Source organism: Drosophila ficusphila, unplaced genomic scaffold, assembly GCF_018152265.1.
Source record: "Drosophila ficusphila isolate 14025-0441.05 unplaced genomic scaffold, ASM1815226v1 contig_198, whole genome shotgun sequence".
Taxonomy (NCBI): Eukaryota; Metazoa; Arthropoda; class Insecta; order Diptera; family Drosophilidae; genus Drosophila; species Drosophila ficusphila.
Genome location: NW_025064092.1, coordinates 10296517 through 10323087, shown reverse-complemented (window position 1 = coordinate 10323087; position 26571 = coordinate 10296517). Strand labels below are relative to the sequence as shown.

General features: G+C 45.0%; 3 protein-coding genes across 8 annotated transcripts; 2 read left to right on the top strand and 1 right to left on the bottom strand.

Moving 5' to 3' along the window:
• Positions 1-4836: 4836 nt before the first annotated feature.
• On the top strand, positions 4837-10291 carry LOC108092991. 2 transcript variants are annotated; one of them, XM_043207478.1, is made up of 11 exons: positions 4837-4937; positions 5758-6958; positions 7014-7192; positions 7249-7457; positions 7520-7932; positions 8036-8115; positions 8181-8279; positions 8345-8601; positions 8672-8866; positions 8930-9099; positions 9356-10291. In XM_043207478.1, the coding sequence occupies exons 2-11, from the start codon at positions 6031-6033 to the stop codon at positions 9838-9840; spliced, it is 3015 nt and encodes a 1004-aa protein (XP_043063413.1). In that variant the 5' UTR covers positions 4837-4937; positions 5758-6030; the 3' UTR covers positions 9841-10291. The 2 variants fall into 2 exon arrangements, with proteins under 2 accessions (XP_043063413.1, XP_017048373.1); XM_017192884.2 differs by having other exon boundaries at positions 8036-8127.
• Positions 10292-10634: 343 nt separating this feature from the next.
• LOC108092962 (probable RNA-binding protein 19) lies at positions 10635-13764 on the top strand. The gene is made up of 4 exons (XM_017192845.1): positions 10635-10757; positions 10818-13087; positions 13147-13269; positions 13333-13764. Exons 1-4 carry the CDS (start codon positions 10722-10724, stop codon positions 13670-13672), a joined length of 2769 nt encoding a protein of 922 aa, XP_017048334.1. The 5' UTR covers positions 10635-10721; the 3' UTR covers positions 13673-13764.
• A 903-nt stretch (positions 13765-14667) lies between these two features.
• On the bottom strand, positions 14668-26546 carry LOC108092921 (active breakpoint cluster region-related protein). 5 transcript variants are annotated; one of them, XM_017192780.2, is made up of 14 exons: positions 26398-26546; positions 24652-25225; positions 20043-20671; positions 19328-19961; positions 18942-19255; positions 18745-18871; positions 18052-18072; positions 17266-17364; positions 16150-17154; positions 15703-16086; positions 15473-15633; positions 15267-15406; positions 14952-15201; positions 14668-14881 (listed from the first exon to the last, which is right to left on the bottom strand). In XM_017192780.2, the coding sequence occupies exons 2-14, from the start codon at positions 24979-24981 to the stop codon at positions 14686-14688; spliced, it is 4290 nt and encodes a 1429-aa protein (XP_017048269.1). In that variant the 5' UTR covers positions 24982-25225; positions 26398-26546; the 3' UTR covers positions 14668-14685. The 5 variants fall into 5 exon arrangements, with proteins under 5 accessions (XP_017048269.1, XP_017048270.1, XP_017048271.1 ...); XM_017192781.2 differs by lacking the exon at positions 26398-26546 and adding an exon at positions 26274-26355; XM_017192782.2 differs by lacking the exon at positions 18052-18072.
• Between the last annotated feature and the right edge of the window lie 25 nt (positions 26547-26571).

Genomic DNA, 26571 nt, shown 5'->3' with positions numbered 1-26571 from the left:
AGGAATGAGATTATGATTAAGTGCGTCCACGTTCCACGTTCCGCGCTCAGTTTTTCCAGCTCACAAATGAAAGTTACCTTGACGAATGACCCATTTAGCCACAATACCAAAAAAAGGTCAAAGATAAATGCGGAGGCACGAGTGCAAAGACCCAGAGCATTGGGCCGCCGCTCGTTTTATTTCAAATTAAATTATTATTTTCCCCTTTTGTTTACTTAAGTCCGTGTTCTGAGGCCAATTATGTCTTTATGGCCATAAGTAGATAGAAGCAAGACCAAACCGAACCGAACCGAACCGAACCAGACCGAATCAAAGAGCTCGAGGGCATGGCCCGCATAATTGCATAAAGCCCAGATCGGGCAATCAGGGAATCGTTCAATCGGACGGAGATCGGAAATCGCTATGGCCCTGGGTTTTCCACTTTCCAAGTTGAATAGAGAAACGAAATACACTCACACACAAATTATTCAATCAATAATTCGAGTTCTGGGCCATGTAATTATATAAATTAAAGAGCATTTAGAAAATTTAGCAGTTCTAATGACCTACAAATTGTGAATGCCTAAGCGCGTCCAAGAGATATTTATCCACGATAGGTGAGTAGGTAATGCGCCCCGAGTTCCATTTATGGCAATTGGTTCGAAATTATGGGAAATCAGCAGCAAAGCAATCACTGCAAATAACAAGCTTCTGTTGAAAACGAAAACGCTCAAATCAAAAACGATTTAAGATTGCCAGAACCTGTACGCCGCAGGAGAAAGTTCGTCTAGAATTTTGAAAGTCGAATGGTTTAGCCAAGCAAAGAAAAGCCAACGAGTGTGTCAAACATTAAAGTATAATAAACTATAAAAAGTGTAGTGTGTAGTGCCCTGTACTGAATTATAGCTGCTCCTGCACTAAGCTCATAAGTTATGAACGAATCATTGAACTCTGGGAACGATTACACAATCCCAGGGAACTGCAGCGCCCTTTCCTAAGACCCATTTCAAATGGGATTCCCATAAATCGCAACGCCGGTCGACAGCCTCGAAAGTTATTGGTCCCTGGAACACCTGTGACCCCCAACGATGATGATCGCTGGGCCAATGGTGTGCCCCCTGAATCGGAATCGCGAGGAGTCGCAGGGACAGCGCACACATGCAGATGATAAAGAGGACCGGCACAGCTGGAGGATCCCCTAACGAACTGGGCAGCCAGTGGAGAACAGGGAGAGCCTCCTCCTCCTCGAAACCCGTTACCTTTGCCAAACTTGGAGCTCCGAGTTGCGTCCAATTGACGAATTGACCATAGCTTGAAACGGATCAGAAGAGAAGGCCCCGAAAAAAAAAAAATGAAATAGAAAGATATTCAAGTATATCATAGAAAATATAATATCCTGGCAATTAATCTAAAACACACATTTAACGAGACTACCAGCATTTCAGTGCAGGAAAAAGATTTTTAGGAATAAAATAGGCAATGAATATCAAGCTATTTTGGGTTTTTTTTTTTTTTCAGTGCATGTACTTGGCCAGCTGAATTGGCTAACTGGATTCTGGGATTGTTGATGGGCCATGGGAAAATGCAAATCACAGAGACAGAGACGGAGACACAGGCGCATTAGCATACAGCACACAATCCCGATTATGGTTATGATCATGGTCCGCACATGTTAACGATGTGGCCCGAGTTAACGGTTTCCCCTCCCTCCCCTCCCCCCACCCACAAGGACCAACCCTTTTTTTATCGAAAGGGAAATCCTTGGGTGAGCATCCGAAAACGGTAGCTTGATCTCTGGGGCCACACTGATGGATTCATTGACCTGGTAACCCCGCAGCCAACAAATGGTGATCAGACATTGTCTTAATTCTGCCGCTTCTGGGTCATCAACTATCAAAATATTTTCGCCATTAAGATCGGTGATTATGTATTGTGCTTCATTCCGCTCGCGAATACTGGAATTTCAGCTGTACACTGCCACAACAACTCCGCACTCAAATAGATGGGCCAAGCTTCATTTGGCCTGATGATGATTACTCCACTCGCCGCACTCCTAGGCTCCTCCGCCTACAGATTTCAGATTCCCGATTTCCAGGTGCCAGACACACGGGCTTTAAGCTCCTCGTCGACATTTGGCTAATGTCTTCTGTCGTACCGTTAGTAGTTAGGCGCTAAAATCGTAAGAAGCGGAAGAATTTCGTCGAAGCACCGCGAATTTGTCTTCATTTTCGCGACTGTCGGTTCCACATGCATTTGAGAAATGCTCTTAATTTTGGTTTTAAAAAAATTCAAACAACCTTGACATCCACTTTTCATAATTTCTGAGAGAAGTATCATTAAAAGTGGTATTAATATTATTTCAAAAACTAAAACCGGGCCAATTGAGTCATTAAGAAACTTTCAAAAATATTTTTAGATCTAAAATATAACCTTTTTGAAACCAATTGATTTGTATGAACATTCGGTTAATAAATCAGCAATCCTTTGATAATCATAAAAAATTGTTTTGAACCAGTTTGTACCCAATTAAATTCTATTAACTTATTAAACCCCACAAATATGCTTGAATTGACTGAAAAAGTCTGCCCAAAAGTGTGCAACACGAAAGGCCAAGATGAACCTAAGTAGACAACGTGTAAAGATTAAAAAGCATTATGGCCAACGTCCGAGGCATTGGGCTAATGAGTATAAACTAAAACGGGGAATTTTCCTTGAATCATTTTGGGAAAAGTTTCCATTAAAAATCCAGTTTTTATTTTTGTGGAAATCCAGAGGAATTATTCACTTGTTGCCAAATCTGCAATAACTCGAAGCATTTCCTTTCTTTCGAATACTCTGACAAAGGCGGTAACCATTTCAGTTTTCAGCTTTGAAATGTAGTATTATATTATATTTATAGATTAATTATTCGCCGGGGATATTAACTATGGATATTCGAGAATATTCTTGATTGATTTGCGGCATTGCAGCAAGCTTTTAAACACACTCAATGGTCAACGAAGAAAAACCAATCAATTTGTTCCGGTATTGGCAAAGAAAATTTGTTAGCGTGTTTCGGCCATCGGTTTTCCTTCAAGGCATTGTTTTTCGTTTTTCATTTTTCGTTTTTCGTTGTCTTCTCTTTTTGGGTTTGCTGTTTTGTTTTTCTAGTTTGTTGTTGTTGCTGTTGTGTTGTTCCACCGCCTGGCCAGCGTAACCATGGAGTTTCTGGCAAATTGCATCACAAATACGGCTCCGGCGTTTACCAATCCACACTCGCTGGCACACTCACTTAATGACGACGACTATCACCCAGTGGGCTGGCTGGCTGGCTGGCTGGCCACTCATTGGAAACGTTGCCAGGTTGCCTCGTCGGCTCGTGCTGATCCCCGAGATCCAGGGATCCAGGGGTGTGGACGACCATTACCCATTGCCCATTACCCATTACCCATTGCCCATTGCACATTGCCCATTTGCGCACAGAGAGAAACACTTAATGAGACACCTCGGTGTCCAGCTGTAGGATTCGAAAGTGGAAGTTTAAGGCCGGAAACAAGAGATATGTTCTGCTGTTCTGACTTAATCGAATTCACATCAAATCGTTTAAGGAAATGATGAATATCAACCTCTTGTTCCATCAATTGAATATTGCAACATGCTGATTACTCGCGGCTGATTTGATTATCTCCTAATGAGTCGCTTTCTTTGCGGCTGACTGCTGACTTCTGGCTTGGCCAAAAAAAACAAAAAACATTTCCAATTGCCAAACTAACGCATTTCGCTGAGCCGCGATCTCGGGTGGAATCAAGTATTTCATGTTCAAGTCTCTCGTCTCGTGTTTCAAGTGGCAACTGGCAAATCCCAAGTCCCAAGTCCAATTACGCATTAAACGCAGACGCAATGGAAAAAAAGGAAGAAAACGTGAAACAGTTTGTCAACCTTTCCTTGAATATCTGACCAGTTTACCAGATTACGCTTTTTGGGAACTGGAACCTTGAGATTAGCTAAGGTAGGTTCATTAATTATTGTTCCTTGAATAAAGGATACATTATCTAAAGCAGGGCTAATATTCTTCAAATGATTTACCATTGATATTCAAAGAAAATCTTTAAGGATTCCCTCGATCCAACTGCAAGTTGGTTTTTCCATTTTCTATATTTGAAAGCACCGACCTCAATCGATTCACCCCAGAAATATTTATGCAATCGAAAGTGTTCCAAGGGGCGTGGCTGACGGGCTTTCCACTGGACATTGGACATTGTATTGTGTGCGACCGAATTGGATTTGGATTTTGGATTTTGGATTATTTCGACATTTTTATGCCAGGTGCCTATATGCCTGTCGTCGGGCCGCTATTGCCGCTATTATTTTGTGGTAATTGCTTGGGCCATGCATATGGGAGCGAGTTCTGCCAGTTATTCGATCAGGTCACTCCACTCTCGCCTCCGTCCACTCCACACTCCACTCCAAAGCACTCCGATCCACGGCGAGATCAGCTCTCTTTTCGCGGCACAGGCAGACACACACTCCCAGCATTTGCTGGCGAAAATTGTTCATAAAAAGCATTCGTTTGGTTTCATTTAGGCAGTTGCTTTTGCAGTTTGCCGTTTGCCAATTGCCATTTGCCCGCTTGCCGTTTGCATTTGCAGTTGTCTGGTTTTTGCGAGCGCACATATAATATGCCTTCTGCTTGTTTGCTTTATAGCGCTTTTCCACACACACTTCGGCTGGGTTTCCACCGGAGCTCCACTCCGCTCCACTCAAAAACTCCCATACAGCCACGAATCCGAGTCCGAATCCGAATCCGAGTACCCAGCTCCCAGCTCCCAGCTCTTAGATGCCAACGCTGGTGGCGCTTGATCAGTTGCGGTTTTTACTTTCATCGGTTCGGTTGTCTTCGGTGGTCTAGCCCAAAAAAAACTAAAAATAAAGAAAAACAGAAGACAACAAGACCTGTCCAGAAAAACACACACTTTTCGGTTTGCTTCTCTTTGCATTGGCTCGGTTTTGCTTGGATTGGCCTGGCTTAGGCTTGCACACATGTTTGTCCATCCAATTGCCACTTGGATTGTGTTATTTTTGTTGTTTGTTCGTTTTGGTGGGGAAACACAATTGAGAGCTGCAAAGCACAAAGCAGCCAAGCACTAAAGAGTGTTTCCTTACATACACAAAACCAATCCTCACCTTTCACTTTTCCATTCTAAAAGGGAGCCAAAAACTTTCTTTGAAGCAAAAGCAGACAGAACTTAACTTCTTATTTGATTCGCGTGAATAAATCAAACATATGTAATATGTAGGGTTCTCCTTGACCAATCAAAACCAAATTGCATAATGTGCTGCAACAGCAAGAGTGGATGGAGGCGATGATCAATCGTCACACCATCTTGGCGAATTGATACGCGGAAGTTATATAAGCAATGATACCAATAACCTCCCGACGCGTCGACGCTTTTCCAGCTTGGCCACGACCACGACTGGTGGTCACAACACGTTTAACAAGTTTTTCTCTTTCGGTTTTCAGGAAATTTTGCAATTTTCCCCTAGCCGCCTTCTTTTTTTTTTTTTTGTTGTTTTTGTGTTGCACAGACAGCCTCCGAAACGGAGCCAGTCTGCCTAGAAACAAATCAAACCGAAAATCGATTCATAAACAAGTGAAAATTACGCGAAGCGCACCAAAGTCCAAGATTATCCGAGTGTGTGCAGCCAAGTCCAATCGAAGCTCTCGTGCACCCAATCCGAAATCCGAAATCCGAAATACGAAATCCTTGAAGCTCTTAAACGACGAAGCCTTCGTTTCAGCCGATCACCAATGAACCGACTGACCAACTGAATCTGAGATTGCGACAATGACAGCGGAGGAACGCAGAGGAGCAGACAACTGTGCGCACAACTGCGTCCCGCGGGAAAAACTTCAGAACACCTAAGACCATGCAGGCCAGAGATTAGCCGAGCATTACACCAGAGATTCAACAGCAGATCCACAACAAGAATAGTCCAGATTCCAGTGAGAAGTGGCAAAGCGGCAAAGTGGAGAGCAGAGGAAGGAGGGAGTTCCATCGCACAGTGGCAAATATGCAAACCAACCGAAGAATTGCCTTGGTGGCTCTTCTACTGCTCATCGCCTGCTCCTCGATTGCCGAGTGCTCGAATGGGACGCACAAACAGGAGGCAGAGGCCCTCACAGGACATCGGTTCGCGAGCGGGAACAACAATAACATAACCATCCTGCATGAAGTGCAGGAAGCGGACTCCGAGCCACCGCTTGTCTTAAACACCCACGAGATCCTGCCGCTCAAGCCGCTCAAGAAGAAGCCCTACTTGCCGCTGGAGAAGATCCTGCCGAGCATTGAGTATGTGAAGCCGCAGCATCCCCTCAAGGAGTACGAGCTGCACCCAGTCACGTTCGACTTCAACCTGGGAGATCTGGAGGACCTGGAGCACGAGGTGATCAAGAAGGGGGATCTCAGCAGCCAGGAGCAGCATGTCTTGGCCTCGGACACCGGCTACAGTCCCTCCTCCAATCCGGACGAGAATGACACCGTGGATGTGGACATAGCAGAGCTTTCCACGGAACTCACAACGGCCACTTCGCCGGGGACAACTACTCCGCCGGCTGCAACTACAACTACTAGCGCCGCCGGCAGCACCACTTCCGGTACTCATATCCTGAAAATCCTGCGCAGCAAGCCCCAAGTGGCGCCCAAACTGGGACGCGATTTGCTCAAGCAGAGTGGCGACGATGACATGCAGCTGAAGACCCTGGGCAGCACCATAAACAGCATCAATCGTTACCTCGGCGCCAATGCGAACGGAACCGGAAATGGCAGCATTGCCGAGAGCCTCTACGGCCAGGCGAACTACTTCCAACTGGTGGCCAATCTGTATGACCACTTCTACTGGCAGATATCCGAGATTCGGACCAGTGTTCGCACAGGCTGCGGCCTCGAGATGCAGGCCTATCTGACGGCCCTGCACTCCAGCTACGAGTGGGCACAAAAGGGTGAGTCTTTCCTCTTGGCTTTGAATTTCATTTACATATATGTAAAACCTTTTAGCCTACGACTCGTCTGGTCGCTATCGTGGTCAGCTGCTCTTTGGCAACGACAAATGGCTGGGCCAGCTGGTCTTCTGCTACGAACTCAACCGCCAGAGTTCCAACGAGGAGCGCAAGCACTTCGATCTGGAATTTTTCGTGGCGGATGTGGCACTCCATTTGCCCAAGCTCAATCGATCGGTGGGTTTCTTATTCCTTATTCAGTTTCAGCACCAGTGTTTAATATCCCTTTTCAGATGCTCTTGAGTTTGGGCGAGTGCCTGCCCAAATCCTGCTCGGCACACGACGTCCAGTCCATTCTGTCCCTGGATCCCTATGCGCGAATGCTGACTGTCCTGGGGGCACACAACACCTCGGTGCAGCAGCCCCCGCTCCAGGTCCTGCACGTACGCACTGTGCCCGGACTTTACAGTCACTGGCGGCAGCTCAAGTTCCAGGTGTTCATGTAGGTTGCCATCAAAGACAATATATCTGTACCTGCAGTGCAATGTTTAATGCTCCTTACAGTAGCTTTATGCTCACCCTGTTTCTGGTTATCCTGGTGGCATCCTACTACCAGCTCAAGATCGACGAACGCCGTCTGGTGGTGGCTCCGATCTCGGCCATCAGCGGCAAATGCGACGTAACGTCGAACAAGAATGGTGGCTTCTATGGCAAGCCTTTTGAGCTCTTTCAGATGCGCCCGTTGGGCAGCACAATTACGGCTGCAGATGGACCCGAAATCGCGGTCAACGGGAATAGACAACGATCTGGAGGAGAGTCAACAGAAATGCCAGATGGTGTTTCCGGTGTGGCTTGTGACCCCAACACCTCCGCTTCGACGGGTTCGTTGGCGGGCAAGTCTGAAATGACCGATTACCAAGTGGAAACGGGGAGCTGTGCCGGAGCCACCGGAACCTATGAGGCTGAGCAGCCCATCGGTGAGTGATGCTTCCAGACTTGATACCCTATTAAGAAGTTCTTGCTTTAGCAAGTGATGTGTTTATCACTCAACCTCCTCCTTACAAACTCGATATTTTCCAGCCCTGCACCAACAAATACTCTTGTGCTTCGCCTTGCAAACGAATGCCAAGGCCATTCTGAATATCGACAAGACCAAGGAGGTAAGCACGATGGTAATGTATACTTCAAAATGAAATTATATGCCACTGTTGAATTTTCACAACAGACCCACACTTCCTGCCTGCACGGCCTGCGAGTCTTTTCCGTTCTTTGGACCATGATGGTGCACACCTATCTTCAGATGTTTGCCATTGGCGAGAATAAAGTAACTATACACATTGGCTTGTGACGGCCAACCATATATATATGTATTAACTTGATCAAACCCAGTTTGAAAGGGTCATCACAGAGCGTTCGTTTTGGTATCAGGTGATTGGCAATGCCACCTTTTCGGTGGACTCGTTCTTTTTCATCAGCGGCCTGCTGGTCACGTTGCTCTACCTCAAGCAGGATCGCAAACACCCCGCGGAGACCTGCCTCTTCATAAAGCGCAGCTTTTCGGAGACATTTATGATGCTGCTTTATCGCTATCTGCGACTCACCCCAGTTTATCTCTTTGTGGTCATCTTTAATGACTTTGCCGTGAGGTGAGACCAATTCATCTAAACCTCTTTTATTATTTTAGAACCATAGTTAAATGTGGTTTGCTTTTTGCAGACAAGGCCTGGACTCGTCGGTATTTCAGCCGGCAAAAATAGAGCACAATACTTGCCGCGTCTACTGGTGGCGCAATATTCTGTACATAAACAACTACTTTCCACAAACGGAGATGTGCATGATGTGGAGCTGGTACATGGCCAACGAAATGCAGTTCTATGTGATGGCTGCTCTGCTCTTGGCCCTGGCCAGAAAGTGAGTTGTACTTCTCTTACTTTCTTTTTCCATTAATTGCACTCCCTAACACATTATCCTTAGATACTTTAAAGCCGTGGCTCTCACGTTGACTGTCTTTCTGCTCAGCTCGTGGAGTATTTCGGGTATTATCTCCCTGCAGCACGAGTACACCCACAAAGTAGCACTGCCTTTCGAGTCCTTTGATTTTCTGTATGACAAACCTTGGCAGCGAGTGGGCTCTTATATAGTGGGTAAGTAAGCTTAGAAATTGCCAAAAACAACCTGGCTCAGATTTAAATGGAATTTTTAGCAAATCAATGGAGTTATTCCCCTTCGAAATCGGTTGAAATTTAATAAAGCTATGACTTTTTCTAATTGGATTAAAATTGGACAAAAATAGGGTTTACCAGACTTGAGAAAAAAAACATTAAAATAATGATTATATTAAACTAACTATGGTAAACTTTGCTCTAACTCACCCGACTGAATCTTGATTTTATGTTTTAGGTATGTGTGCCGGCTACATTTTGTACAAGGTGAAGACCCCGCCACTGGTGTCCAGGCGCTTGAACTTATCCCTTTGGGCGGGCAGCCTGTTTGTGCTCCTGGTCGTTGTGTTTGGCGTTTGGGAGGGACAGCTGAGCACCGTCAGTAGCGCCTTCTATGTGGGCGTGGCCCACACCGCCTTTGGCTGTGGGTTGGTCTGGATCGTGCTGTCCTGCTGCTGGGGACTGGCGCCCACCGTAAACGCGATCCTGTCATATCGAGTTCTATGGCCACTCTCACGACTCACGTACTGCGCCTACTTGATCCATCCCATCATCATGTTCATTTGCTCCTCGCACATGAGCGGCACAGTCCATCTGAGCAATCCCCTTATCCTCACCCTGTTCCTGGGCAACGCCGTCGTGTCCTTTGGCTCGGCCTTTGTAATATCGGCCTTCTTTGAAGCACCCGTCATCCGAATACTCAAGATCTGCTTCAAAAAGTGATTGGACCAGCTTACACCTGTAATGGAATTACCGTTAAATTATCTAACCGTCGGGTAGCCGAATTCGTTAATTGTTGGTTAAGCTTGCCCATAAACAATCTAGTTGGTTCTTATCCCTTTTTGTTTTTTTTTTTTTTTGCAAACAATATGCATTAAAGCATATCAAAGTGTCAGCTAATCTCTACAAATATCTCTAGGCCTGTTTTGTTATTAATTTGTACATATATATTAAGTGGGTTTCGTCAGTGCGAAAGGAGTGTTTAAAATAAAGTATACCTAAAACAAACAGGTATGATGGATTAAACATTGCACAGTTTATCATTGTTAGCTGATTTTACCTTATGCTAAACAAGTTTATAGGTCATGCAGGGAAATTGAATTGTTAATATTTTTCATTTTATTATAATAAGCTGATTTATATAAAGAAATACTTCTTAGTTCATTCAACAAAATTTACGAATACCGTTTGTTATTTTAACGACTTACATGTGTACATCAGCGGGTTAAATCCAACAGGTCGGAGTCGCATATCAAAAAGCCATTGAAGGCGTAACACTGTTGCACATAACCAAGCACTAAACAACTATCACTTGCCATTATCTTACTTGCCTGATTCTAACTGAATCGGTCTTTATCTTAAGCTTTTTAACCGTAGCTTATAAGCGTCGATTGGCAAAAGGATGCGCCAACCTATCGGAAATCGATCGTTGCGAGTGGTAAGTCAGTATATCGATATGTACCGACCATAAAATTGATCGATATATCGATTTCGCATCCATCTCTAATTTACCGCCACCTCTATTACACGTGCCGCGTGCGATTCGTAAACAAAGATGCGTTTGAATTAATTTATAAGCCTTAGCCAGTTGGAAAAGCTTAAAAATGTCAAGAATAATAGTGAAACAACTTCCCAAGCATGTAAGTGTTTTGGTCTTAAATTTTTATCTTGGTAAGAAAGCTCTACAAACCGCTTTTCAGATCACCGAGGATAAACTACGTCAGATTTTCGGTGCCCAGGGAACGATCACAGACTTGCAGCTAAAGTATACGCCAGATGGAAAGTTCCGGCAATTTTGCTTTGTGGGCTATAGCTCCGAGGAGGAGGCGCAATCGGCCATAAGGCATTTTAACAACACATGCATCCAAACAAGCCGAGTGCGCGTTGAATCCTGTGCTGCTTTGGGTAGCGAGGAGAAGCCTCAGTCCTGGAGCAAGTATGCCAAGGACAGTAAGAAGAACCTTGAAAAACTGAAGGCTAAGGAAGAGCAGGAGGCTGTGGCGGCCAAGTCCAAGGAGTCGAAAAAGAAGACTAAGGAGAACAAAGAAAAGGTGGAAAAGATTCTGGGCAGGCACAAAGACGACCCCGAGTTTCAGGAGTTTCTGCAGGCACATGACAAGTCACGTACCTTGTGGGGCAACGATTTGGGGGTGAGTAACAACCAGGAAGACGATGAAAACGAAGAGGATGCCGAACAGGATGAGGAATCACCAACTGCCAGGGATGACAGTGGAGTAGATGCAGATGCAGGCGATGAAAATGCCACAGAAGATGAGGCGGACGAAGAAGAGGAAGACACCAGTAAACTGGCCGAGAAGCCCATCAGCGATCTAGAGTACATGAAGTCCCTGATGGGAAGCACTTCTGGTGATACCACCGCCAAGAAGACGAAAACCAAGACGGGCAAATCCAACCTGGAGCTGTTCACCATCAAAATCCACAATGTGCCCTACAACACAAAGCGCCAGGAGGTGCTCAAGTTCTTTAAGCCCCTGAAACCCTACTCCGTGCGTTTGCCTAGCAAAGTGCATGGTTTTTGCTACGTGGGCTTCAAAACGGAAAAGGATATGGCCAAAGGAATGTTGAAGAACAAGAGCTTCATTAAGGGCAAGCAGGTGTTCTTCTCTGACTTTACCGAAAAGAACAAGGTGACCAAGGCGAGCAAAAGTGGTCAAGCCGTAGCACCCGCAGCCGCGGATGCGGGCAATGCAAAGTGGAAACACCAGCAGGACAGTTTGTCCAAAGAGGACGACATATCAGAGTCGGGAAGAATATTCTTTAGGAATCTGGCCTACACCACAACGGAAGAGGATCTGCGGAAGCTGTTCGAGCAGTTTGGACCCGTGGTGGAGGTGAATCTGCCGGTGGACAAGCTCACCCGCAAGATAAAGGGCTTCGGAACAGTAACCTATATGATGCCGGAACACGCTTTGAAGGCATTCAATGCTTTGGATGGCACCGATTTCCATGGGCGACTTTTGCACCTGTTGCCTGGTAAGGATATCGAGAAGAGCCCTCAGGATGATCTGGATGAAAACGATGCCAGTCTGTCGTTCAAGGAGAAAAAGGCCTTGAAGCTCAAGAAGAGCGCACAGAAGCCTATTGGTTGGAACACCCTTTTCCTCGGGGCAAATGCTGTTGCCGACATTCTGGCCAAGCAATTCAAGACCTCCAAGGAACGTATCCTTGACACCAGTGACGGCGGCAGTGGAGCTGCTGTGCGTTTGGCTCTGGGCGAAACCCAAATCGTCATCGAGATGAAGCGTTTTCTGGAGGAAGAGGGCGTCCGGCTGAACGCCTTCGATGAGCCCGCAAAGAAACGCTCCAACACTGTGATATTGGCCAAAAACCTGCCCGCAGCCACCGAGGTTTCGGAGCTGACGCCCATCTTCAGCCGTTTCGGTCCAATTGGCCGGATCGTGCTGCCTCCCAGTGGCGTCACGGCGCTCATTGAGTACTCTGATCCCATGGAAGCGAGACAGGCTTTTAAGAAGCTGGCCTACAGCAAGTTCAAAAACGCGCCGCTCTATTTGGAGTGGGCTCCTGAGCAGGTCTTCACCACCACGTTAAGTGGCGAGCCTGTGATTCCCAAATCGGAGCCAGAACCCAAGGAGGAGCCAAAGCAAAAGGAGAAGCCGGAAGTGAGTGAGCAGGAAGATGTGAAGGAGGAGGCGAAGGCGGAGGATGCGGATGATGAGCCCGAGCCGAATACCACACTCTTCCTGCGCAATCTGAACTTCAAGACCGTGCAGGAAACCGTGGTGAAGCACTTTAGACACTTGGGCAGCATTCACACCGTGGAGATAGCCAAACGGAGAGATCCCGAGAATCCTCGCAACTTTAACTCCTTGGGCTACGGCTTCATTCAGTTCAAGAAGGCTTCAGTGGCCGAGCACGCACTGAAAAACATGCAGCTCACCCACATCGATGGTAATCCTGTGGAGCTAAAGCGCAGCGATCGAGTGCTCAAGTAAGTCGAATTGATTTCTTTTGAACGTTTCACCTTGTTAACTCTATATTATTTTTTAGGACCCAAGACAATGAAGGAGCACAACGTCGACTGGCCTCGCAAAAGAAACAAACGGGCACTAAAATTCTGGTGCGGAATATTCCCTTCCAGGCGCAATACCGCGAAGTTCGAGATATATTTAAGTGGGTTTTGTTCTTGCATGCGGCTATTTTGTTGTTGTCACTGATCGTAATCCGTTTTTCCAGGGCTTTTGGCGAGCTGCGCTCCTTGAGGATTCCGAAGAAGGCCACCACCGGTGAGGAGGCCCATCGCGGCTTCGGTTTCGTTGACTACATGAGCAAGGCTGAGGCCAAGCGGGCTTTTGACGCTTTAAGTGCTAGTACGCATCTCTACGGACGACGTTTGGTGCTCGAGTGGAGCGCCAACGATGACAGTCAAGATGTGGAGGAGCTTCGCAAGCGGACGGCAGCCAAGTTCGGGGATAGCCAGGCGGCGTCGGCGGCCAAACGCAGCAGGAAATCGTTCTTCGATGTGGAGGGCAGTGTGCAGCCAAATCAAGATGATGACGAGGAGGAGGAGCAGTAGTCCTCCGTTTTTAATAAGCTTAAAGTTTGATTCTATTGTATATAAAGTACAAGTTATAATAAAAATAAATTATAATTTGCAGAGCCAAAAAACTTGCCTTGTGTACTTCATTGAGTTTCAAATACAGAGTCTTGATAGCAGTTTCTAAATAGAATATATTTATTTTACGCTTCTGTTTATATAAAACCTAAGTAATTAATATAAAACAAGACGAAAAAAAAACAGCATTTAATAAGCAAACACATACATCGTACATCGTATATCAATCATTGATCAATCAGCCGAAAAAACTCGCTACCTCACTTTAGTAAATTATAGTACTAGCAATAATAATTAATTATATATAGTTAGGTATATATATATATATATATGTCTCTAGATATATACGTGTAATATTGAAAATATTTGCAAATTTTCTGATTTCCCTTTGTTGTTCTTGTTTTTGTTTTTGTTATCAGTTGCAATAGTTGCAGTAAGCTTAAGGTTCGCATCTAAAGGTAAAGCATACAGTCTACAGATCTACGGATATATCTGTAATACATGGGAATAATATTTAGTAAGCGGAGGAGCAGCTAATTAGTGTTAGACACTTGATCATCCCAGGTGTGTGTTGTTGATGTGTGTTGTGTGTGTGGTGAGCCCGCCATTGAGCAGATTTGTTCACATCCCTGGACTATTCATTCGATCCACGGACTTTCGTATTCCTCTCCAGATCCATCCTTATCTTCAGTTTTCATTTGCATTATCGGTTTTCTGGTATGTACAATTGGCAGCGCATGTGTGGAAAAGTGTGTGTTTTAGGCAATTTTCATGTGTTTGAGGCGATTCTCAGGTGTTGAAGAGGTTTTCTTTAGGCGTTTTGTGCAGGGGGGCGTGCCAGACAGGTGGGGGCGTGGTGTATGCGTAGGCTATCAATCGAATTTCGTTCGTATTATTGCTATTGTTATGTAAAAAAAATATATAATTTATGTATATATATATGTTCCATATGTATATTTGCGCTGACGGCTTTCTCAATTCGAATCCTTCTTGAGGCGCGCCTGCAGGAAGCAGTAGAGGATGCCAGCCTGTGCCATCACATCGACAGTGCTGGCCGCCAACGGATCCTTCTGCTTCACCTGCGTCTGTCCTGGCCGCAACAGTGTGGGTCCAAACACCATGGCCAGATTGTGCAGCGACATCTTGTTGTCCGCCTCCTTTTCGTGGACTCTATTGGAGAGTGAATCAATAAATGAATGAGTAACCATTACTTTAAAAGCATTCCTGTCTAAACACCCACCTTATTAGATGATCTAGAATCGAGGTGATGGAGGCTTTGTTGGCCTGTGGCAGCTCCTCGAAGACTTTAAGCAGCTCGTTGATTCGCGTGGCTTCGTTGTTATTGCTAAAGGCGCTGAATGTGTCGAAGAATCGCGGATACAGCTGATCCGTGAATAGGGCCTCGGGCAGCTCCCTCAGGAAAGTCTTTAAAATACCAGTGACCGAATGGATGTCTACTTCGCGTAGCAGCTGCTCCGCCTCATAAGCATCTAAATAAGATTTATTTTTAATTAGTATGTTATTGTTCTAATCCTTTAGAATTGAAAACACTTACCCGACTCAAAGGCCTTTTTGAGCTTGGTCAAATCGGAGGCAGAACCGCTAACGCGATAGCAGCCAACCTCCAGCATCCCCCGTCGCTCCACCTCCCGAATGCAGGCACTGATGATAAACGGAATGTCGCGTTTCTCGCGTCTAAATGGGTTACAAATCCAAATAACTTGAAGAGAACGAATCATGGTAAGAATCATCTATACTCACTTTAATACTTGACTCATTTTGGCACCGAAAAGGGCTCCTGGTTTGGTGGTTGCGCGGCACAGCTCGCCGGGAACGAACCGAAAGCTGCAGCCCAGCTCCAAAGTCTCGCTCAGCTTAATTGTTCGCGGCTGCGTGGTTTCTGTGAGCCAACTAAGACTCAACTGCGGAATAAAAAGATAGATATTGGGTTAAGTTTATATTATCATATTTTATGTTTACAAAATACGCACCTTGAGTATGTGCTTGGCCCTTAGGAGCGGCCGTTCCTTGGCCTCGTAGAGGAGGATTCGCACATTCTGGCTGCCCTCCAGCTCCAGCATGAAGCTCTCGTTCCACAGCGGCGTTTGGCTGCGACACACCATTTTGGTGGTGGCCTTGCGGAAATAATGGCCATACGAGTCCACCTCGATGCAGATGTACAAGTCAGCAGCCTGCTCCAGGCCACTGAGCCCCTGGACACCCATGTGCAGATCTCCGACCAGCAGGCTCTCGTCGTTGGTGTTGCGCATCAGATACGAACCCATTTCAGTCTTCATGCCCTTCTGCATGGCCACAATAAAGGCGGTGACCTCCAGCGAATTGATGGTATTGGCCCCAGGCAGGTTGCACTTTTGCTACAAAAAAATAAGGCAAGTATTAGTTAGTTAGTTAGTTGGGTTTTAGGATAGATAACTCACCTTGAGCGAGGTAATCGAGTCGATCCACTGCGTCCGCTCGAAATCCGAACTGAGGAAGAAAGTCATGGTCTTGTTGTTCGCCTTGTTGCCCAGCCGCAGCACCAGATTGGGCGTCGCCAGCACCAGTGCGGATTCCAGATCGGCCAGCTTGCGGCGATACTTGTCGCCGGAACGCACTCCACCACCACCGCTGTTGGCCACCTCCAAAGCCAACTGGTCTCGAACGGAGCGCAGGTTGCGCTTCACTTGCGAAATGTTCGCGGGACTAGATTCCTTCAGCTCGGCCGCCGGATCCGCCTCCTCGTAAATGGATATGTCCTTCAGCGGAATGAACCACTTGAGCTCATAATCGATGCGGTCGCGTCCCAGCCCCTTGTATTTGGCACAGGCGATCACATCGTTAAACAGGAAGAGGTGCCTCAGCTTGCGGTGTCCATCGACCAGCTCGACGATAAACGAATTGCGCACCATGCGCCGCAGATTCCGGTTCGATTCGCTCGGCAGTCGCTGGTTGACCACATTGAATTGGTTAAGGAACATCTGGATGATCTTCTGCGCCTGCCGCAACGGCTGGTGGTCGGGATGGGCATTGGGGGTTTCGCGCAGCAAATCGTTGAAGACCAGCGCATTGATCTGCACCCGCGCCACCGGTTTGTGCAGCAGATCCTCGAGCGTCAGCGATTGCTCCGTCTGCAGATTGACCACGATGGTCGAGACGATCTTCTTGAACTGCGGATTATTCGCACTGCACTTCTTCACCGTCTCGATGGCGTTCTTGTAGTTGTGCAGAAAGGCGCTGTAGAGATCGAACATCTCCGCCAGGCGACGAAATGGCTCCCCGATCAGCACATCGCCGCCCTCGTGCGACACGATGGTCTTCAAGTCCCTGAGGAAGTCGGTGTGCAGATTGTAGAGCTCGTCGATCTTGAAGAAGATCGTGTTCTCCTCCTCCTCCTTGATCACAGGCTGCGATGTGTTTAGGGTCGCGTGGATGGCCTTCTTGTACTGCATTTGGTAAGAATATTAATTAGCCATTTTATAAGTTAAATATTATTCAAAATAACAAGTATTACAAGTTAAATAATAATATAAGCTTCTTGGAGCTGGATTACTCACCTGCATCATTTTATTAAGGCATTCCACATATATCGTCTCGCTCTGAATAATCGAGCTGAGAATGGATCGTATTTTGGCACCGCGGGCATTTCCACTAACCTAAGAAACGGGAGAACCAAAAACTTGGATGAAATGGGAGTTGTGCGAGGGGAATGTTTCCACACAGAAATGTAATTGGTAATAGGTAAGTGTCTAAAACCCTTTCTAACCATTTCCAAAGCTAAATACAAGTCGCTTCGTTCGATAGCCTTGCAAATTGTATACTCGTTCTTATCGCTTACATTTCTATCATATAATTGGGCAAGATAGTGACACTAGTAACTTATGCTTGCAAGGCTATCTAAACATTGAACGCGAACCAAAGTCAGGCATGAACTAGATGAGACAGAGACAGGAAAACGCTGTTTGGTGCGCAACAAATGGGAGTAAGAAGGACCATATAATATAGAGGAAATTGATCTTGCGATCTTGTGCATATATACAATCGTGACGAACAAATAAATGGGTGAACTCGTGGACGTAAACTGAAGCGCAAACGAAGACAGAACTCAAATAGGGAACATACACACTATGAACTTGGAAAACAAGCGCATTCAAAAGCATTAGACATACAGATTATGTACACAGATATATACTCGTATTTATATATATATATATATACAGGGATGAATGAACAATGCAGTGGAGGCTTGCGATGGGTGGATCACTAACAACAAGTCCATCTTATCAAGCATCCACTGTGAGTGGGTTGAAGGCTAAGCTTTAAAATCCTGATCGGGTACTCACAAGTATCGCTGAAACTAAGTTCTGTTGGAAGAAGAGAACAGAAAGGAAAAATCTTGGTTAGTACGGTATTAGTAAGTAAATATCAACTTATAAATTGTAAATGGTTAAGGTTGATAAGGTTGGGGTGTAGGTTTAAAGAGTTATAGAGATTGTGTAACTATTTTGATTATTTAAATCGCAATCTTATCCTAATCTTAAGTTCTTGAACTTATGATTCAACATGTCATACATTGAAATTCTCTTGTTTATAAATATAAATTTATCGGTTATTAATAATTTAAAGCCAGTCAAACTTGTAACCCAAAAGGAAAATAAAAAGAGTAAGAAATTTTGAAATTCATTTAGGAGAAAATGGCTTTCAATCTTCCAAAATATTCAGATACTTGAAGCAACAGCAATTTGAAATGGATTAGCAAGTTATGTTAAGTGGCAAAGCGTGCGCTTAGTCATCTTATAGTCATTGGGGATTGGATTGCATCAACACTAGTCTTTTTAGCTTTAGGCTTGGCCTGGAGAGTCGGAAGCTGGGAATCTAGAGACTAACGATGATTGGGTTATAGTGGTTATACACAACGAATGACAACGTTGGGCTGGCTACAAAAGTTGGTGGGAAAAGTTGGAGGGGCACTGGATGACTGGATGACTGGATAGTGGGAGAGGCGTTCATCCGTGAGCTGACAACTGACAACGAACCTTGCGAAGTGCTCCCGGTGTAGTTTGTGACGTGGTCTGCTCGTCGTGCGAAATGGTGCGCAATATGGGCGGTCCCTCGTACTCCCCATCGCTGTCCAGCGAACTGGAGCGCGTCTCATTGCTTTGCCTGCAAAATTATGCAAAGCATTAGGATAATCTACCAGATATCTCCACTGAATCTCACTGTAGAAACTCACTGTAGGAAGTAGTCGATGTTCACGTAGTTGGAGGTCCTGCCTGGAGATTCTGGATCCGCCGCATTGGCCAGGGGCAGAGTGCTGCTGCCGGGCGTCGATAGATCGTCGCGACTCGAGGAGGAACCAGTGCGTCCGGGCTTGATGAACACGTACTCCCCGTCGCCGTTGTCCAGCGGCACGCTATCGTAGTACGGCTCGTTGTCCGCCGTCGCTGCTCCTCCTCCTCCTCCTGCCGTCGCCGCCGCTTGCTGGGACGCCGTCGCCGCCTTGGCGCTATCCGAACTGAGCGAGGAGACACTCTCGTAGCTCTTGATCTGCGCAAGATTTCAATTCATCGTTAGTTTAGTAAACAAATTTTATACTTCATTTTCAAGTTAAGGACGTACCACCTCGGATATGCCCTGTGATGCCAGCGACTCCTTGGAGCCCGCAGTCCGTTGGTTCGCCCCCGTTGCACCCGATCCTCCCTCCGCATCGCTGGCCTGCAGGCAGGTGCGCGACTTCTTCTCCAGACTGCTGGTCGAACTGCTGTCCGCCGTTGCCAACTTCGCGGTTTTGCTCAGACTGCCAGTGGGCGAGGCACCCACGCCGGTTCTGCCCGGTGTCAGCGAGCGACCCGGTGTGGAGGCAGTGCGTCCTAGGCTCCCGCCGCCGGAGGGCGAGGAGTCGTTCCGCTTCGCCTGCTCCAGGCTGTCCGTCTTGCCCACCATCTTGCGTCCGAGCTCCTCCATCAGCTCGGGGTTGTTCACATTCACAAACTTGCCCAACTCCGGTGTGGTTTTGCGGTTCGCCGCGTACTTGGAGTCCAGATTCTCGGACGACTTCTGGCGCAGTATATCCGAGGGCTTGATATTTCGCTCCAGCGAGTTGCCCGGACTATCGGAGGAGAGACTGCCGCCGGAACTGCTTGGCAGTGGCATCGTGCTGCCCACAAATGGAGTTTCCCGCTTGGGCGACGACGACAACTGCTGGCTGGGAATGGTGGGCGGCTCCACGCGCCGAATGTTCTTTGGCGGAGGTCTGCGAGGGTATAAAACATATGTAAGAACATATTCACAAAAAAACCAAACTAGAGAGGATTGTCAGGAAGGTATTGCTCACCTTGGTGGCATTTTCTTTTTGGCCTCCACGTGGGCAGCGTACGAGGTGAGCGATGGCGACAGCGGAGGAGCTGTGGGCTCCGCATACCGAGCAAATGTGGAGGGCGGCGTTGGTTGCTGCTGCTGCTGTGGGTCATTGACCCCCGACGAGGAGCTGGCTTCATCGTCGCCTTCCTTCTCTTTGGTCTCCTTGACCTGGATGACGGTGACGTATTGCGATGTGGGTTTGCGCAGCGGCTGTTGCTTCGATTCCTTTTCGACATCGCCACCGCCACCGCCTCCTGATGATCCTCCTCCTGATGAGCCAACCGCTCCATTATCCGGCTGAGCCTTTATGGAGGCCGCCAGCTCGGTGATGCACTGCTGCAAGGCTCCGTTGGCGTCCTTTTCGTTGCCGCTGTCCTTGTCGCGCTCCTCCCGCTCGAAATTGAGCTCCGCTATTCGCTTGCCCGCCCCTGTGGGCGGGGCTGAGTGGAGCGGTCCGCTCGGCGCACCACCGGCACCGCTGCCACTCCCACTCCCAGCGGCATTTGTGTGTGTTGTGTACTTGTTGTCCGTGTTGAGGGACAAGCGGTCCTTGTCCTTGCCGCCGGACGATGCGGAGGACTCACGTAGATTCAAACTGGATTTCTGTGGGCATAAAAAAAAAAAATGAGAAATTAAAAAGTGAGCAAATCAATTCAGTGATCTTTGAACCAATCAGTAAGCAGTATGAATGTAACTCAATTAAGGCAAGTGAGCGACTCAGCGAACTTGATGTTCAGAACTTCTTGTTTTCTTCCCGAGAAAAGCAGTTTGTCATCGATGACTTAATGAATAAGGTATTTTAGGTAGAGTTTTCCCATAATTACAGGAATAATAATTTCTTGAAGTGAATATATATTATATATATTGTTATTATAAAAAGACACATATATTTAGAATACAATACAATGAATATCATCTCTTCCGAGGTAAAAGCTAAATGGTTTTCGTTAAGAGAGTTTAATTATGCCAAATGCTACCGTATAAGTAAGCTAAATTTACATATGCAAAACAAATAAGAATGCTGGGGAAATCGGTAGCAGAACCAAATCGGGAGCAACCGAGAATCTGGCCAATTGCTAATTATTCGGGAAACTCTAATGCCAAAAGCAAATACCCACAAAAGGGCGCCAACGCCTCGGCAAACTATTTTTAAGACTGCTTTCTGTGGAGATTCGAAGCACGTAGCGCATTTCATTTCATATAATTTCATTCCGATTCGAGCCGTTTCTCCACTTTAAATGGCTAAAAACCGAAAACCGACAAACTTGGCTCGAACTCAAAACGCGTGCGTGCGTTGGATCTTTCTTCTTTTCTTTTCAGGTCTTTTTCCCCGACAATTTCGGGGCTTTGAAAAAAGTGAAAACCACACGGGTAAGTAGAAAAGGAAACAAGCAGCGAATGAAATAGAAAAAATAAATAAATAAAAAGAGCATCATCAAGGCAGACAACGCGCTTATTACCAAAAAAAAATGGAAAAATGCCAAACGAAAACTGTCTGGGGAAGCGGGTTATAGCCAAGTCGGTGGGTGGTGGTCTAAACGGATGGATGGACACTGTGGATGGATGTGACCAAGCGGAACGATAAAGAAAGCGTGCCCAAGTGCGACTTGAGGCCCCGAAGGTCGATGGCTACTTGGCTCTAGCTTCTGCACAGAGAGAAATCATTGAATCCGTCAGTTTGTTACATATAAAATAAATATTTTGTGCGAAAAGAAATAGCAACAAATGGACATTAAAGAATTTTATCAATATGGGGTATCTATTTATTATTTGTGTACAAACAAATCCAGTTTCTTTCTGTGTACGCTCTCGCTTGTTCATCCTCTTGCGTTTCTAGTTTTTTCCTCTCTGCATTGATACAATTACTTAGCATATTGTTCAATTAACAGGCACTTGGGGTCATAGACAGCTTATCAGAGCCGCATTTTCTCATGCTGTGTGGGTGAGTAATGGCAGGTTAACCCCTTTCCGACACTTGTCCTCCAAATGGGACAGAAACGCCTCGACATCGCTTGCAACACAACAAAAAAAGAACACAAGTTTCCTGACCACATTTAAATGTGAATAAAATAGTAAATGAAATGTATCTAAATGTTACTGTTTATATTTTATATTTCTTCTTTTACTGATCTTTAATAACTTTTTAAAAAACATATAGAAATAAACTGCATGCAAATGAGTGTTAATTAAGGCAGCACTGTACATATGAGACAATCGTTATTTTCAGGCAGCATTTTATTGTGAGTCAATTATAATCAATAGATGTCGAAACGAGGGATAAATAATTTGTAGTTTTCCCTGGAATTCATGGTGATCCCTAAGTGATGATAAAGACTTTCTTCCCCTTCGTCATCTAAAGACTTTTTATATGTGCTTTATAACTTAAAACAGCTGTTCTCAGTGTTTTTGTTAGTCGATTGCAGAAGAAAATACCGCACGGGCTGCTTTAATCGCAATCTCTTGGCCAAAAGTCGCCCGCATGTAACTACAAGTGCCCCTTTCTTCTTTCCCCCATCTTCCCCTCCCAAACGCCTTATTGATATGGATTGCAGCTTATCAGCGGACACACTGTGCGTTGCTTACGCCTTTTTTAACCGCCAGACGCTCTTTTTTTTATAACTTTCTACAGAGAACACAAGGCACTAGTGTTTAAGCAAAAAAAAAAAAAAATTGAATATTAAATTCTGGTTTTATTAGTGTACTTTTTTATTGAAGATTGTTTACTAATTAATGATTTAATCACAATATCATACTTAATAATAGAAAATTTTAAATAAATTATATTGTCAAATATGTTTCAAAATAATTTCTTATTATTTTTTCTATTAACTGCTGTTGCAAGGAATTCATAACTTAAAATAGTGGGAATTATTCGTGTTTTCCAGCAAATGCTTTTTGTCCTAACGTTTTTTTTAGTCGCTATTGCCTAATTTCTTGGCCATACAAATATGTGTTGATATGGAGGCTCCAAGATATACCGATTTGTCTGTGTATGCGCTTTGTTATATGGCATTTCGCGATAAGTTTTTATTGATTTCGACTTGTGATAATACAGCAAAAGGTTTTGCGGCTTTAGGATGTTCGTAGTTCTTTTAAGTTTTCGTTATGATTTTCAAATATTTTCTATATATATGCGGTCTTTGGAAGTTGAGTTCTCAACTGTTTACGCACCCCTCTGGACCATAATTTGAATTTCTCTTTGAAGGAAGCCATGCTCCCGAATCAGCGCCACTTTGTTGTTTTACTTTCTTTATACTCCCTTTGTTTTGTTTTATTTATAAAGAATTATTCCGAAGGGAGTGTACCCTCTATGTAATCTCGGGGGGGTTGGGGAGGAAAGAGGGAGAACCGACGACTTAGTGACGATGACTAGGCGACCACGAAACTTGAGTCAACCGAAAACACGTTAACAAACACACACACACACACGCACACTCGCGCGAAAAAAAAACGGAAGACGGAGCTCTACGAATGCGAAAAAAAATTATTAATATTTTTACGTAATTTTTTGTTATTGTTTGCCCTCGGTTTCCCCCTTTTTCGCAGGTGTTCAATTGGGCTTTTGTTCTGGCGCTTTTCCGTTTTTCTTCTCTCTCGAGTTGTAAACAACTCACAAGTACGAATTTTATTTTCACTTTTCACTGCATAGATATTTTATTTGGGCGACCCGTATCCGTCCGGTGTCCCGTCACTGTTATTCACCCAAAACTATACTGGCGACAATATATGACAATATATGCAGCGACGCCAGCAGCAGCGCGAAAAGCTAAAGAAAATAATACTGAGCACACACACACCCGACAAACTCGCGTTGAGTATAAAAAAAAAAAAAAACTCGGGTGGTTGTGGGTAGATAAGGCCGCGATTCCAGATATCGGAACGGGTGGTATAAGTGGTAGAGCCCATGGACATATCAACGCACTTACAGTCCAACATTCACAAGGTAAATCCCCCCCAGGCGAAACATATGGAAAGATCTTCCCAGCCAGAGCAGTTACATACTGGACTTCAATTGAAATAAATTAAGAACAATCCTTTGCCTTTACAGAGGTCTCACTGTACTTGAACAGCAACATCAGTTGTTGTATTTGTACAACTATAACTCTCCGATCATTATGTTCCTGAACTTGGAAACCCAGAACTCTCCTCGATCTTCGGGCTAAGTCAAATGTAACTCAAAAGCTCTATTTGAAGGTATATAATTTCTTAAAAAAAAAAACATTTTGTGAACCAGTTCCATACGTTTATAATATCGATAATTTGTAATGAATGCTCCGCTCTACAAATTTGTACACTGGCTTCACTGCCCCCGATTCTTCTCTTTCGAAACGAAACTGATAAGCAGGCAATGACATTTGCAAAAGAAGTCGACGATGTTGAACGCACCCACTGCGCAAAGCTGAGCGCCTGGTCGTATTCCCCAGCCCTTCCCGATCGAAAAGGTGAAGCTATATACATGGAAAGCTCAATGCGCAAGGTGGATAATGAAGATAATGCTGCTTCATATATATTATATTTATAAATCAATTGAGCAAATACGGACTTCTCTATATATATAGTAAATCATTCTTAAATGTACTCACAAACTCTTTTTCCACATTGGGAGTACTTCCTCCTGGCGGAGCTCCATTGGTGGTGGTGCTGCCATTGTTGGTGCCACTGCCACTGCCGCTGGCGGCCTCAAAAAGAGCCGTGGGGTCTCCGCCCGAGGCGCGATACTTCTCCACATCGGACAGCAGGCGCTCCAGATACTCCACGTAGAGGGTTTCCTGCTCGAGTTCCTTGCTCAGCTCGTGGATGCGCGACTTGTGCCGCTCGAGACTGGCCCGAACATCCTGTTCCCAGGCATCGGACAGGGAGCTCTGCGGGAATCGCTGCATCCACAGGCGTTGGAAGTCGTCGAAGACGCTCATTGTGCTGCTCCTCTTCGGACGCTCCGCTTTTAGGTGCGAGATGCTCCTCTCCGAGATGTTTCTTTTTTTCGGTATTCCTTTTTAGATTTTCGTGATCCTTTTTCCTACACTTACGCCCACACACTCCAAAGATGCAGTTGATGATGTTATATTAATGATGATGCCTTGAGATGATGACGAAGAGAGGGCGAGGTTGCCTTTTATGTAACAACGAGCACCAGTTGTGCGTTGTCGCCTTCACCGCCTGCAAGAATGTGTGTGAGTTTCGTATCTGTACCTGCATCTGTTTTTTCTTTTTTTTTTCTTTGTGTGTGCGTCACAGTTGAAGACTTGACTTGGATATCCTTGCGTGTGGGCAGCCCACACAGCTTAAAACAACAACAACAAGCGCACCTCAACGAGGAGTTTGCCTTTGTCTTTCTGGGATTTGGGAGACTAGCGAGTCATTACTATAGTTATAAAGAATAGTTTTCACATAATTCCGATGCTTGGATCATACTTTTCATGAATAAATGTATAGTAGCTATATTATATCTATTATAATCCAGAAAGATTACATTGTATCAATATTTTTAATCAAAAATAATACAATAGCTACATAAACTACAAGCTTTGTTTTAAATTAAACAAGAATTCTTGAAAAAATACTTCCCAATTGGAGTACGAGTACAAATAAGCGGTTAAATAACCGGTTGCACTTGTATTTGTGGTTATTGTGGTTTTCGGTTGTTTTTTTTTCCAGATGCGTTTGTTGTTTTGTTTTTGTGCTGCTGCCCTTTCAAATTTTGTTTGTATGTGTGTGTTTTGATGCTGCCTTGCAACTTTGTTGTATCCTTTATTTTTGCCTTTTGGGCAAGGCCAAAATTGTTTTTTTTCCCCCGTTCTTTTGTTTTTGCAATGTTTTGGAGGCGCAGACGCAATGAATTTTCTTAAATGATTTTCATTTTTATCAAAACAACAACAAAACTGTAGCACACACCCATACCAACAAAGAACAGTACACAGACAGAGAGTTGTTAGTTTTGTTTTTTCTCTCCTCTTCTTCCTTCCACATCTTTCTCCTCTTTTTCTTTTCTTTTTTGAGAAACAAAATCAGTGGGCGTTGCAGCTCAAAAAAAGTTTAAATAAAAGAAATTACACTCAAAAAAATGTTTTGTTTTGTTATTAATAAACACACGCACAGTTATCCTTGTGTTATCTAAACCGTATGCCGTTCCAATTAGATTTTGCTTAGAAAAAATCTGCATATATGTATGTATTTTACTCTTTGGCAAACACACACACACACTCACACGCAGAGCCATTTGCATATGTGCAGCATTAATGCGCTGCACTGGTATGCGTAAAAACTCGGCTTTGGTTTTTTTTAAATTTTTAAACCGTGTTTTATTTTTGTTTCTTCGGCCACCCACTCACGTTTCATTTTCCGCCGCGATTTTCATTCAGGGCGAATAGCAGGGCTTGTTTTTCACGATACGATACACTTTCACATTGGATATTTAACATATATACACATATATATCCCAGCCGATTTTACAAAAACGATTTCGTGTTGGCGATAGAGATGGAACAACCGTTAACGATGTTATC

Bases quoted from the DNA above. Each gene is read 5' to 3' on its own strand.
- LOC108092991 (XM_017192884.2), top strand. From the start codon at position 6,031: ATGCAAACCAACCGAAGAATTGCCTTGGTGGCTCTTCTACTGCTCATC. The intron at 7,458-7,519 runs GTAGGTTGCCAT...TGCTCCTTACAG, and splicing joins CTCAAGTTCCAGGTGTTCAT to TAGCTTTATGCTCACCCTGT. The intron at 8,602-8,671 runs GTGAGACCAATT...TGCTTTTTGCAG, and splicing joins TTTAATGACTTTGCCGTGAG to ACAAGGCCTGGACTCGTCGG.
- LOC108092962 (XM_017192845.1), top strand. From the start codon at position 10,722: ATGTCAAGAATAATAGTGAAACAACTTCCCAAGCAT. The intron at 10,758-10,817 runs GTAAGTGTTTTG...ACCGCTTTTCAG, and splicing joins TGAAACAACTTCCCAAGCAT to ATCACCGAGGATAAACTACG. The intron at 13,270-13,332 runs GTGGGTTTTGTT...CCGTTTTTCCAG, and splicing joins GAAGTTCGAGATATATTTAA to GGCTTTTGGCGAGCTGCGCT.
- LOC108092921 (XM_017192780.2), bottom strand. From the start codon at position 24,981: ATGAGCGTCTTCGACGACTTCCAACGCCTGTGGATGCAGCGATTCCCG. The intron at 18,073-18,744 runs GTTCGTTGTCAG...TTCTTCCAACAG, and splicing joins CACCGGGAGCACTTCGCAAG to AACTTAGTTTCAGCGATACT. The intron at 15,407-15,472 runs GTGAGTATAGAT...TAACCCATTTAG, and splicing joins AAAATGAGTCAAGTATTAAA to ACGCGAGAAACGCGACATTC.